General features: G+C 41.2%; 1 protein-coding gene across 11 annotated transcripts in view; it reads right to left on the reverse strand.

Moving 5' to 3' along the window:
• mtd (TLD domain-containing protein mustard) overlaps window positions 1–14,039 on the reverse strand; it is a 228,667-nt gene that overhangs the window by 117,053 nt on the left and 97,575 nt on the right. For all 11 annotated transcript variants that reach the window (XM_069324511.1, XM_045762679.2, XM_069324510.1 and 8 more), the window contains 3 exons: window positions 11,242–11,417; window positions 1,519–1,706; window positions 745–1,330 (listed from right to left, as the gene is read on the reverse strand). In XM_069324511.1, the coding sequence (XP_069180612.1) occupies window positions 745–1,330; window positions 1,519–1,706; window positions 11,242–11,417 (950 nt within the window). The remainder of the gene's footprint in view (window positions 1–744; window positions 1,331–1,518; window positions 1,707–11,241; window positions 11,418–14,039) is intronic.

A 14,039-nucleotide genomic window follows, 5' to 3' on the forward strand; every position in this document is an offset into this window, starting at 1 on the left:
CATAAGGGGGGGGCTCTATAGGCCATTGCTCCTTGTGCCTCTGTAGAGGGGGGCCAGGTTCTGGCTCGTGGTCCCTGGTAGGCAAGAACTCCATGTATTGACTGATGCCAGAAAGTTACGCATATCCATTCAGCCTGGAGAGCTCCGGGGAGCCGTCAGGGCTCCCCCCAGAAACTAGAGATCATTTATAGTGGAAAAATGTGATGTCTCACTACAGGCAAGTGTTAAAATGTAGGGAAAAACAAGTGTCTATAGACAGGGTCTTAGTAAGACAAGTAAGCAGTGAGCCACAATCAGGTCCTAGTGGTATGCAGGCAAAACATAGGAGAGAGAGTACCCCAGAAATGTCATCACTGCCTGATGTTATGATGAAAGGGAACTCCCCTTCCAAACACTAACACCTCTCCTCCTTCCCCCGTCCTCACTATCTTCCATACGCCAACAAGAGTCCTCCATAAAGGTAAGGTATAGTAAAAAAATATGAGTAGTATTCTGTATAAAATGTATTTTTAAGTTAATATTTTTGGATGTGTGGAACGGATTAATTTGATTTACTTAATTTTACTTTACTTACTTTACTTATATTACTTTATTTCTTATGAGAAAATTCGTTTCGGTTTACGCATTTTTGGTGTACGAACCTTCTCTTGAAATGAATTAAATTTGTAAGCCAAGGTGCCACTGTACTTTACTGGCACAGGTAATATTTTGTTGAAATGTAAGAAAGCAATGTTTGGGACTCACCTTTTGCTTCCTTGACTCTTGCAGACTGGCTTCACTTCCAAGGTCTGGCATGGCCTCTTCTTCCCCTGTTATGTCAAAAGTTACGGAGGTGGTCCTCTTCTTATCGTTGCAAGTGGAATCCTCTTCCATTTGATGGGCCGCAGAGGTCCAATCAGTTTGAGCAAGGTCCTGAGCAGCTGTATTATTATTACACTGTGTTTGAGCAACGTTAGGGGGCATGGCCTGGGAGTCCTCTAGACGACTCGCCTCTGCTATTGGTGTGAGGTCTCCAGCAACGGGTAGTGTCTGTTGCTGGTGGCCACTAGGGGAAGGTTGTCCGGATGAAGGCTGACCGTCACCACTAGCAGGAGATACATCTGAGCCAATAGGTGTAAGAAGTTCATGCTCAAAGGCTTTTGGAAAGGCTGAACTTTCACGTGTGTCTCCCCCACATGAGCAAGATGAATCATTATCATCTTGGGAAGCTGCTAATTCAGGAAAAGTTGCGTCTTTACTGAGTGATGCATCCTTTCCAGGTGACTCTTGACTCCCTGTTTGTTCCATGTGGTTTGGACCCCAGTAGATCTCTGGCTTTGGAATTTCAGGCCTTTGTAGACATGTGAAAAATTAAAATAAATTTAATTAATCAAGAAGATTGTGACAATATTGGCAACATTTATATTACTTGTAAACTAATAAAAATGGTACAGTACAGTATATAGAAAGTATTAAGAATTCAGGTACTATTCTGGTATTAATTTTAATGACATGTTGCTTAAACTGTTTTGCACTCACTTGGGTAAACTGGTATCCTTGACTCGCATATGGGCAATGTCATAATAGAGTGCCGCATTCACAACAAACTCCATGGGAGCAATAACGCCATAACTCTCGGGGCCGTGTTCAATAACCAGAGGGTCTGATACGTTAGGATCAAACATCACTGCATTCGGAGTCACCAACAGCACACCTGCCACGACTCCCTACAGGGGAAATACAAAATTACTGATGGAAAACATAAAAATGCCACTTAATGTATGTTATGTACACTTTTAACACTCAATAATGATAGTAACAGTAATACTAATTATAATAATAAATGAAATGCCAATTTCTGAGTGAGCTCTGATTTCCCCCCTGGAACTACTGTCTCTAATAGTGTGCCATACTACTAGGTCATATCAGTCACAGAGTGGCATGACTTACCCGGGACCAAGAGCCAGAACCTGGACCCCCCTCAAAAGAGGTGCAGGGAGCAATGGCATTTATATATTACTATTTTTTATGCCACCACCAAGGAAGGCACCCAGAAAGTAAGTGAAACAAAACAAATTGCTGCTGGCATTAAACAAAGCAGCAGCCTCAAAAGTGGCTATGGAACTCCCACAATAATGTAAATAAATGATAAAAATTTCATGAAACTAGCACCAGCTCGTTCTCTTCCCATCTCCCCATTTGAGGAAAGGAGAGAGACAGGCCATAGTCAGCCAGCAGCTCTACTGCCAGTTTGACAAATGATGCATAAAACCTCCAATGACCTGGAGGCAGGAAGAGTGTCAGGGAGCCACCGGGCTCACCCAGAAATTGGTGTTTCATTACATTCAATGCTGGTTTTCTGCAGGGAGCTCCTTGTGGCTCTTTGAAGCTAACCACCCATGGAGAAGGAAAAGAACATGGGCACTTATAAGGAAGGAGGAATCACTGTAGTAGTTGGGATGAAGTAAAGACTCCCGGCGTGAAAGCCGACCCCCCAAGGTCACACAAGGGTTCTGCAGTTTGGACACATTAACATGATACCAGGCCACTAGAACCCTGTTCGACTGCCAAAGCCCCACAACTGAATATCAGCACAGGACATATTTGCAAAGACAGCTGAGAGCATGGCATATTTCCAAATGTTATGGGAACGAGGGTAAACTGCCAATCGGTCCTCTTACAAATTACGCCTGAATTTGGCTGTTTGCCCGTATGGCTGAAAATGGGCATAATTTGAAAATGAAAAATAATTGAAAATAAATTTTGATTTTTTTTTTTCCAAAATAGCATGTTAAAGGTCCTGTGGTAGGTTAGGAGGGCAAAAAGTTCTGCTAAGGTTTCAAAACATCATGAAAACCGTTAATTGAAAGTTTCCTCTCCTAATCTAACCAAGTAAGCCACAGGACACAAAACAGAAAACAGGACAGTACGTCACTTTCGTGAGCCGATTTCATTTCAAATTACTGTACTGTACATCCATTTTTGGCCATACGAGCAAACGAGGGAAGAGCGACGTAATTTTAAGAGGACGAGTTGAGACCGCACGCTGGCTAGACTTAATTACACTGAGTTATAGAAACCAAGAAGCTGTTTATACAGCTTTCCCCCATAAGCTGTATAAACAAGCACATAAACAACCATGGTAAGCTGAATAAGCAAGTGCATGAATTCCAGTGCACTCCAGCACAACTAACAGAATGCCCCCCAGCCAAGGGCCTGAACAGAGGTGTCAAAGACCCTTGAACAGCCCACAGCAAGGCTGTTTACCTCAGTGGCCTGGCCTCTCAGGGAAGAACTCCTGAATACACCAGAGAAGAAACTGTTAGTGCAAGGGCCATGCTAGCAATCATCCAGGAGGAAAAACCTGAGGGGATACACACAGAATCCTAAGTATTGTAGTACAGGTTGATGGTAGTGAGTGGTGTCCCAGAGAACATAAAGGTATAGTGCTCTTGAAAAATAGGCGAGATAACAGGAAAGTGCTAAGGGAAGTGAAAAATCGGATGAGAAAAAGTTGCCCTAGTGTTTACAGTGCAGAGAAGAACATTCAAGATATCCACTGGCAAGGGGAAAAACAAAACAGAGCTTGATTTTGAGGGATTCAATGAAGAAAGCATTGATATTAGCAATCTACATAACAAGTTGGTAAATTTAGATACTATAGTGAACTCTCATGTAGAAATAATTAGTAAATTGAAAGAAAGTAATGACCATTTGAATAGCAAAGTTTTATGTCTTGAGGGTTTAGTGAAAGACTTGCGCAAGGATAAGAATCAATTGGAAACAAATTGCAAAGCCATGGAAGAAGAAAATAAACTCTTAAAAATAGCTTTGGAAGAAGTTAAAGTAAATTTAAACATAAATGACTACAATAGGTTAGGCAAGGAAATTCAACAGGAGAAACAGCTTTTGTCAGCACAGATGGAGGAAGTTACACAGGGAATAGAACAGTGCAAGAAAGATATGCAACTCACTTATGCACAAGTGGCTAAGGAGAAGGAAAAAATAGAAGAAGCAGTAAAGGAAGTCAAACACTGCAGCAACCAAGATAAAACAAACATTAGGCTGGAAGTGAGAAAAGAATTGGCATCTAACCCGAAGTTGGTGCAAAACACAGTTGATCGGAGTAAGTCCCTGATCATTTTTGGCAAAGAAAAGGCGATAACATCTAGGTCAGAAAGAGCTGTAGAAGAAGCTAAAGTAGTAGATAAAATTGTTGGCCTCGTGGAAGGTCTTACAACCATAGAGAATGTGTGCGACTATAGGAGAATAGGCAGGTACGTAAAAGGGAAAGATTGACCTTTGAGGATCACCCTAAACGGTGCCAAACAGATGGAAGAAGTACTAAGGAATGCTAGAAAATTGCAAAGTGATGAGGATGGGAAAGGGTGGTCGTTAAGACGAGATCTTTCAAAAGAAGATAGAGAGAAGCTGAAACTGAACCTCGCCGAGGCAAAACATTTAAATGAGAACAGGAATGAAGAAGAAATAAATTCTTTTTTCTACAAAGTGATAGGGGTAGGCAAACCAGTAAAGTGGTACATAAAGGCAAACCAACAAAATCAATAGAGAGAGGGGGAGTGAAGAATAAGGAGAGGGGAAACAAGTTCCTGAAGCTTGCATACACCAACATAGATGGAGTGAGATCGAAGATACTGGAGTTAAGTGATGTAATACAGCTACAGACACCAGACATTGTTGCACTCACGGAGACAAAACTTGAAGATGTAATTTTAAATGAGGTCATATTCCCAAGGGGCTACTCAATTTGGAGACGGGACAGAAAAATCAGGAAAGGCGGTGGCGTTGCTGTGCTGGTAAAAGAACACCTAAAGGTGAACGAAATAATGACTGCCAATCCACAAGAAGTTAACATAATAGCACTAGAGATCTGCCATGAGGATGATAAACTAATGATAATAAATGCATATAGTCCACCGCCAAGCAGCACATGGTCAAAGGAGGAGCTAGATAGTAAACGTGAAGGTCTTATAACAATAATGAGAGAGATTATAGCGAGAGCGGATAACGATAGATCACGACTGTTGATAGTCGGTGACTTCAACTTGAAATCCATAGACTGGGAAGCATATGAAGCTAAAACAGAAGATTTTTGGACCTGTAAATTTGTAGACCTCATCCTGGAAACATTCTTGTATCAACATGTTAAACAAGCTACGAGGATGAGGGAAGGGGACGTTTCCTCCATGCTAGATTTGATATTTACCAGGAAGGAGGAAGAGATATTTGACATTCAGTACCTTCCTCCCTTGGGTAAAAGTGACCATGTCTTTTTGGGAATAAAGTATGCAATGCGTTATAAGCTGGAAGAAAATAAGGAGGTTGAAGCAGTTGAAAAACCAGACTTCAGGAGAGGACATTATGGTGACCTTAGAAATTTTTTTAGTGAGTATAATTGGACAGACTTGATGCTAAGCAAGGAAGTGAATGAGATGTATGTCAAGTTTTGTGAAATATATGATAAAGGCACAAAAAAATTTATACCAAAACAGAGATGCAGAACTAGGAAACAGGATTGGTTCAATAGAAATTGCGAGAGGGCTAGAGACCAAAAGACACAAAAATGGAATCAATACAGGAAGAGGCCGAACCCCCAAACATACCAGCAATACAAAGATGCGAGAAACAACTACACGGCAGTGAGGAGAGAGGCAGAAAGAAATTTTGAAAAAGGGATTGCAGAGAAATGTAAAACAGAACCAGGTCTATTCTATAAATTCATAAACAACAAATTGCAGGTAAAGGATAATATTCAGAGGTTGAAAATGGGAAATAGATTCACGGAAGATGAAAAGGAAATGTGTGAAACACTAAACGAAAAGTTCCAAAGTGTGTTTGTACAAAATGAAATCTTTAGGGAACCAGATACAATAAGAATTCCAGAGAACAACATAGAGCACATAGAGGTGACTAGAGACGAAGTGGAAGAAATGCTCAAGGAGCTCGGTAAGAACAAAGCAGCTGGCCCAGATGGCGTTTCACCATGGGTTCTGAGAGAATGTGCATCTGAGCTCAGCATTCCACTTCACCTGATCTTTCAGGCATCCCTTTGTACAGGAATCGTAGCAGACGTGTGGAAACAGGCTAACATAGTTCCAATCTACAAAAGTGGCAGCAGGGAAGACCCAATCAATTATAGACCTGTATCATTGACAAGTGTAATAGTGAAAGTATTGGAAAAACTAATCATAACTAAATGGGTAGAACACCTAGAGAGAAATGATATAATATCAGACAGACAGTATGGTTTTCGATCTGGAAGATCCTGTGTATCGAATTTACTCAGTTTCTATGATCGAGCCACAGAGATATTACAGGAAAGAGATGGTTGGGTTGACTGCATCTATCTGGACCTAAAAAAGGCTTTCGACAGAGTTCCACATAAGAGGTTGTTCTGGAAACTGGAAAATATTGGAGGGGTGACAGGTAAGCTTCTATCATGGATGAAAAATTTTCTGACTGATAGAAAAATGAGGGCAGTAATCAGAGGCAATGTATCGGAATGGAGAAATGTCACAAGTGGAGTACCACAGGGTTCAGTTCTTGCACCAGTGATGTTTATTGTGTACATAAATGATCTACCAGTTGGTATACAGAATTATATGAACATGTTTGCTGATGATGCTAAGATAATAGGAAGGATAAGAAATTTAGATGATTGTCATGCCCTTCAAGAAGACCTGGACAAAATAAGTAGATGGAGCACCACTTGGCAAATGGAATTTAATGTTAATAAATGTCATGTTATGGAATGTGGAATAGGAGAACATAGACTCCACACAACCTATATATTATGTGAGAAATCTTTAAAGAATTCTGATAAAGAAAGAGATCTAGGGGTGGTTCTAGATAGAAAACTATCACCTGTGGACCACATAAAGAATATTGTGCAAGGAGCCTATGCTATGCTTTCTAACTTCAGAATTGCATTTAAATACTTGGATGGCAATATACTAAAGAAATTGTTCATGACTTTTGTTAGGCCAAAGCTAGAATATGCAGCTGTTGTGTGGTGCCCATATCTTAACACTTTCGCGCTTTAGATTAGAGATAACTCGTCGCCGTTTTTTCTTATGATTCCGCATAACAGCCTACTTTTCTCGTCCATCGAAAAAATATTTCTATAAATTCCATTTTTTAACCGAAATGGATGGGGATACTTTTGTTTTGTAGAGAATTTATTTGCAAATTTTTTGGTACCAGAATGAATATTATATCACATAAACTTCTATGAGTAAAAAAAAAAATACACAAAGTATGTTTGGGGGTGTGGCGAGCGTGTGGCAGTGGGTTCCCTTTAGCCATTGATATATCCAACACGTGGGAAATATTTGTATGTGTTATGTATATGTCTGTGTAGGGAATTTTACTGCGATCACTGTCATACAAATTATAAAATGTTTCAACAAGTATAAACATGACAAACATCAAACGAACGAAAACAATGCGTTCGTTTCTGCCGTGAACGCATACTGAGCGACGTGGTTCTATATTTGGCGCTTCTCTTACACATGCTTTGTACAAATGTTATACAGTTCATCTTATAGAAAATTTTATTGCGAACACATTGGTATAAAAAGGAAATACGTACATAGAAAAGTAGGGTCAGGAAACGTATAAACTTTCCAAGCATGATTTCCCCCCTGTGTTTTCGCCAGTGCGCTCGCGGCTAACTACTCTCCACTTCACACACTCTTGCGGGTGGGCAATTACCTATATTAAACATTCATATGCATATGTCCGTGTAGAGAATTTTATTGCGATTCCAATGATACCAAAATTAGCGATGTAGGACAACTGTAGGCTTCGCAACCATTAAGAGAGTGGAAACATTTTGTTGCTGTTTGGCGCTCTCGGCGAGTGATCTGCATAGTTTTTTATTTGGTGTTGATACTCCTTATGCTTGGGCGGCATTTTATAGGTATGCTCTTATAGACAATTTCATTGCAAACACAGTGATACCAAATTTAAATACGTGCGCCTTCAATTATTGTCAGGACAGTCAAAAGAGTGTACACTTTTTCGGTCTTACCGCGTAGGCACGCGAAGTGCCGAAAGCATCTGGGGTATTGTTTTTTTTTGAGCACCGAGAGCGCGAAAGTGTTAAGAAGCACATAAACAAACTGGAAAAGGTGCAAAGACATGCTACTAAGTGGCTCCCAGAACTGAAGGGTAAGAGCTACGAGGAGAGGTTAGAAGCATTAAACATGCCAAAACTAGAAGACAGAAGAAAAAGAGGTGATATGATCACTACATACAAAATAGTAACAGGAATTGATAAAATCGACAGGGAAGATTTCCTGAGACCTGGCACTTCAAGAACAAGAGGTCATAGATTTCAACTAGCTAAACACAGATGCCGAAGAAATATAAGAAAATTCACCTTCGCAAATAGAGTGGTAGACGGTTGGAACAAGTTAAGTGAGAAGGTGGTGGAGGCCAAGACCGTCAGTAGTTTCAAAGCGTTATATGACAAAGAGTGCTGGGAAGACGGGACACCACGAGCGTAGCTCTCATCCTGTAACTACACTTAGGTAATTACACTTAGGTAATTACAGCCTGAAGCACAACAAAAGCCAAGCCCACACAAGAAGCTGAAGAGAAAACATGCACTTAAGTTAATATTAAACTAAAGAACACAACAAGAAGCAAACGGCCCCAGCAGAACAATTGAAGTTCAAGGATGGCCAGCACTTAGTTTGAAGCAGCGAGGCTTGCCTCTGACTGGCAGACTGGAGCACTACTGGTACAACCTGTCCTCCTAAGGTTTACCGACATCAAGAAAATGGTGAATTTACAGTGTTATCTCCTAATCTAATAGAGGACCCAAAGCAGAAAATGGGGAGGTACGTCACTTTCGGAGCCGCTTCCATTTTCTAGTACGAAAATTTTTGGCTTTATGTAACGCATACGAGCGAAAAACGACGTTCTTTGTAGGAGGACAGGTTATCTTGAGGTTATCTTGAGATGATTTCGGGGCTTTAGTGTCCCTGCGGCCCAGTCCTCGACCAGGCCTCCACTCCCAGGAAGCAGCCCGTGACAGCTGACTAACACCAGGTACCTATTTTACTGCTAGGTAACAGGGGCATAGGGTGAAAGAAACTCTGCCCATTGTTTCTCGCCGGCGCCTGGGATCAAATCCGGGACCACAGGATCACAAGTGCAGCGTGCTGTCCGCTCGGCCGACCGGCTCCCTCCCTGGTAGCAGGTTGACTGGTAGCAGTTGCCACCATAATATCAGTAACAGAACTGAGTAGAAGAGTCAGCTAATGGCAGTGACCGGGCCACCTGGTGGTGCTGATCGGTACTAACAAGTTACGAGCTAGTTTGAGTGAATCCCTTGTTCTGGGTGAATCATTTGCAGAGCTGCTTGGTGGTTTTGAGGTGTCCTTTTTATGTGAAACCTCCAGTTGTCTGTAAAGCTTCACTGACTTTCTGAATGTTTTCCTAGTGGGTGGTGAATAGTCACTCGCTTTCTGCACCTCTGTTAGGGAGGGCCAGATTCTGGCTCTGGTTCCTGGTAGGTGAATCAGAACATCTGCAACTGATGTGATATGAGATTTAAGATGAACAATCTCAGCAAGATAGTTTCAGGGGGCTATGCAGGGGTCTGTCCCATAAAATACACATAAGAACACATTACAGTGGTGAATTAGTAGCAACATAATTTGTATTATCTCAGTGACAGACATCATTATGTAGCCATCAATAACATAACCTCTCCCACTCTATCATTAACAGTAGGGGTGCCACAGGGCAGCATCTTAGGACCTCTCCTATTTCTTATATACATCAATGATTTGCCAAATGTTTCTAATATTCTTAAATCTATACTATTTGCTGACAATACTACCTTCATCTACTCTGACCTCAACCCACACACAATAAATAATATTGTCAATAATGAATTAAAAAAAGTTCACTCATGGATGTCAACCAACAACCTCACAATAAACATAGAAAAGACTTACTACATTTTGCTTGGTAAGTAAATCATTAAACCAAATTCACCTTCAGATTGACAATGTTAATGTTACGAATAAAAATGAGGGAAAGTTCCTTGGCCTATACATAGACAAGAGACTGAGCTACAGCACCCATGTACAACACAAAAAGAGTCTAAAAAACGGTCAGTATACTCTCTAAAATCAGATATGTTCCACACTCTGCTCTCCTCTCATTATACTACACACTAATCTATCTCTATCATAGTATCTGTACATGGGGTTCAACCACTGCAAATTACCTCAAGCCCATCATCACTCAGCAAAATCTGCTACAGGGTATCACAACTATAACAAACTCTGTCGTCAGACAACACACAGCCACTCTGTGTAAGTCCCTTAACATGCTAAACATACACTCACTCCACACATTCTCATATGCTATTGACATGTACAAAACCTTGTTCCTAAATGCTAATCTTGATCTGAACCTTTTCCTTGATAGGTGTAATAGAACCCATGAGCACCACACTAGAAATAAATATTTCTTTGATATTCCCAGAGTCAGACTAAATCTGTGCAATCACTCCATGTAAATAAAAGGACCCAGTCTTTGGAACTCACTCCCGGACAGATTAAAAAAATCCAACCTATGCCCCATTCAAAAGAAAAAAACAAAAAGTACCTAATTTCACTCTCATAGTTTCCTACCTTGTGCTTCAAACCTCACATTGTATCTCGTACTACCCACTTCCATAATATTAGTATATAAGACATAGATAGTATCTTTACTAGTGTAAATCACCTCTGTCAATCTATATTCTAGTTATTTGATATAAAACTTGTTGATAATAATTAGTTGATAAATAAATCAATAAATTTTATTTATTTATTTACAACAATAAAATTGGTTGATTTATTTACTACAATAAAATTTGTTGATATTGTGGTCCCTATGGCACAGTGGTAAAGCACTCGCCTGGCACTTCATCGAGCGCTTTGGCCTGGGTTCGTATACTGGCCGGGGAGGATTGACCGGGTGCCAATCCTTAACTGTAGCCTATGTTCATCTAGCAGTGAATGGGTACCTGGTTGTTAAATTATTTGATGGGTCGTATTCCGGGGAAAATTTGGAATAAGGACTGGCCTGAAATGCTATGCATACTAGTGGCTTTACAAGAATGTAAGAACTCTTGTACAGTATATATAAATAAAAAATAACAAAATTATGTAGAGTTAATGATCCGCAAAGCATTTTGGGTGCATGTTTTAAAAGTAGCACATCTGGCACTCTTACCTGTCCATCTGTAATATGACGGACACTTATTTTCAAAAACTTCTCAAGGCATTCACGGTCCAAAGATTTCTCAAGTTCTACAGAATTGGCTGGTGTCCGAGGACACGTATAGAGTGATACTGGGGTCTTGAGGTCGCCTCGCAGTGGTGAAGGAGGTCGCATCTGTGCCAGTAGGTCTGAAAAATAAATACAAGAGTTTCTTCAGGCAGGTGATAAAGGTTCTTCAACCGTGAAGAACCAATATTACCTGTTTGAAGAACTAAGGTTCTTTAAGCAAGATATAAAGAATCTTCGTGCAGATTAGAAAGGTTCAAGCAGAATAAAAGATTTTCAAGAAGGGAATAAAGGATCTTCAAACAGGTAATAAAGGTTCAACAAACAGATGATAATAAAGGTGTGTCAAGCACATATTAAAGGTTCATCAAGCAAATAATAAAGATTTGTCAAACAGATAATGAAGGACTGTCAAGCATATATTAAAGGGTCGTCAAGCAGGCAATAAAGGTTCATCAAGAAGGTAACAAATAAAGAGTTGAAATAATAATAATAATAAAGAGTTGTCAAGCAGATAATAAAGATTCATCAAACAGATAATAAAGGTTCTTCAAACAAGTAATAAAGATTTGTCACACAGAAAGTAAAGGTTTAAACATCTCTAACACTAACAAGTTCAATAATCAAGTCCCTTTAGGACAGTGATACTGTATATACATGAAGAGGCAGAGCCCAATTGTCTATACAATGAGAAGTGGGGTACACCTCTCACTGAATATACATAAAGAAGCAGAATGCACCTGTGTACCACCAGTCATGAGGAACCTGTGTACCACCAGTCATGAGGAACCTGTGTACCACCAGTCATGAGGAACCTGTGTACCACCAGTCATGAGGAACCTGTGTACCACCAGTCATGGGAACTTGGGTACTATCAGTCATGAGGAACTTGTGTACCATCAGTCATGAGGAACTTGTGTACCACCAGTCATGAGGAACTTGGGTACTATCAGTCATGAGGAACTTGGGTACTATCAGTCATGGGAACTTGGGTAACATCAGTCATGGGAACTTGGGTACCATCAGTCATGGGAACTTGGGTACTATCAGTCATGAGGAACTTGTGTACCATCAGTCATGAGGAACTTGTGTACCACCAGTCATGAGGAACTTGGGTACTATCAGTCATGAGGAACTTGGGTACCATCAGTCATGAGGAACTTGTGTACCACCAGTCATGAGGAACTTGGGTACTATCAGTCATGAGGAACTTGGGTACTATCAGTCATGGGAACTTGGGTAACATCAGTCATGGGAACTTGGGTACCATCAGTCATGGGAACTTGGGTACTATCAGTCATGAGGAACTTGGGTACTATCAGTCATGGGGAACTTGGGTAACATCAGTCATGAGGAACTTGGGTAACATCAGTCATGGGAACTTGGGTACTATCAGTCATGAGGAACTTGGGTACTATCAGTCATGGGGAACTTGGGTAACATCAGTCATGGGAACTTGGGTACTATCAGTCATGAGGAACTTGGGTAACATCAGTCATGGGAACTTGGGTACTATCAGTCATGAGGAACTTGGGTAACATCAGTCATGGGAACTTGGGTAACATCAGTCAAGGGAACTTGGGTACTATCAGTCATGTGGAACTTGGGTAACATCAGTCATGGGAACTTGGGTAACATCAGTCAAGGGGAACTTGGGTACTATCAGTCATGGGGAACTTGGGTACTATCAGTCATGGGGAACTTGGGTACTATCAGTCATGGGGAACTTGGGTACTATCAGTCATGGGAACTTGGGTACTATCAGTCATGGGAACTTGGGTAACATCAGTCATGAGGAACTTGGGTAACATCAGTCATGGGAACTTGGGTAACATCAGTCAAGGGGAACTTGGGTACTATCAGTCATGGGGAACTTGGGTACTATCAGTCATGGGGAACTTGGGTACTATCAGTCATGGGGAACTTGGGTACTATCAGTCATGGGAACTTGGGTACTATCAGTCATGGGAACTTGGGTACCATCAGTCATGGGGAACTTGGGTACCATCAGTCATGGGGAACTTGGGTACTATCAGTCATGAGGAACTTGGGTACCATCAGTCATGAGGAACTTGGGTAACATCAGTCATGGGGAACTTGGGTACTATCAGTCATGGGGAACTTGGGTACTATCAGTCATGGGGAACTTGGGTACTATCAGTCATGAGGAACTTGGGTACTATCAGTCATGAGGAACTTGGGTAACATCAGTCATGGGGAACTTGGGTACTATCAGTCATGGGGAACTTGGGTACTATCAGTCATGAGGAACTTGGGTACCATCAGTCATGGGGAACTTGGGTACCATCAGTCATGGGGAACTTGGGTACTATCAGTCATGAGGAACTTGGGTAACATCAGTCATGGGAACTTGGGTACTATCAGTCATGAGGAACTTGGGTACCATCAGTCATGGGGAACTTGGGTACTATCAGTCATGAGGAACTTGGGTAACATCAGTCATGGGAACTTGGGTACTATCAGTCATGAGGAACTTGGGTAACATTAGTCATGGGAACTTGGGTACTATCAGTCATGGGGAACTTGGGTACTATCAGTCATGGGGAACTTGGGTACTATCAGTCATGGGGAACTTGGGTACTATCAGTCATGAGGAACTTGGGTAACATCAGTCATGGGGAACTTGGGTACTATCAGTCATGAGGAACTTGGGTAACATCAGTCATGGGGAACTTGGGTACTATCAGTCATGGGGAACTTGGGTACTATCAGTCATGAGGAAC

This window comes from Procambarus clarkii, chromosome 14 (genome assembly GCF_040958095.1).
Source record: "Procambarus clarkii isolate CNS0578487 chromosome 14, FALCON_Pclarkii_2.0, whole genome shotgun sequence".
Classification (NCBI taxonomy): domain Eukaryota; kingdom Metazoa; phylum Arthropoda; class Malacostraca; order Decapoda; family Cambaridae; genus Procambarus; species Procambarus clarkii.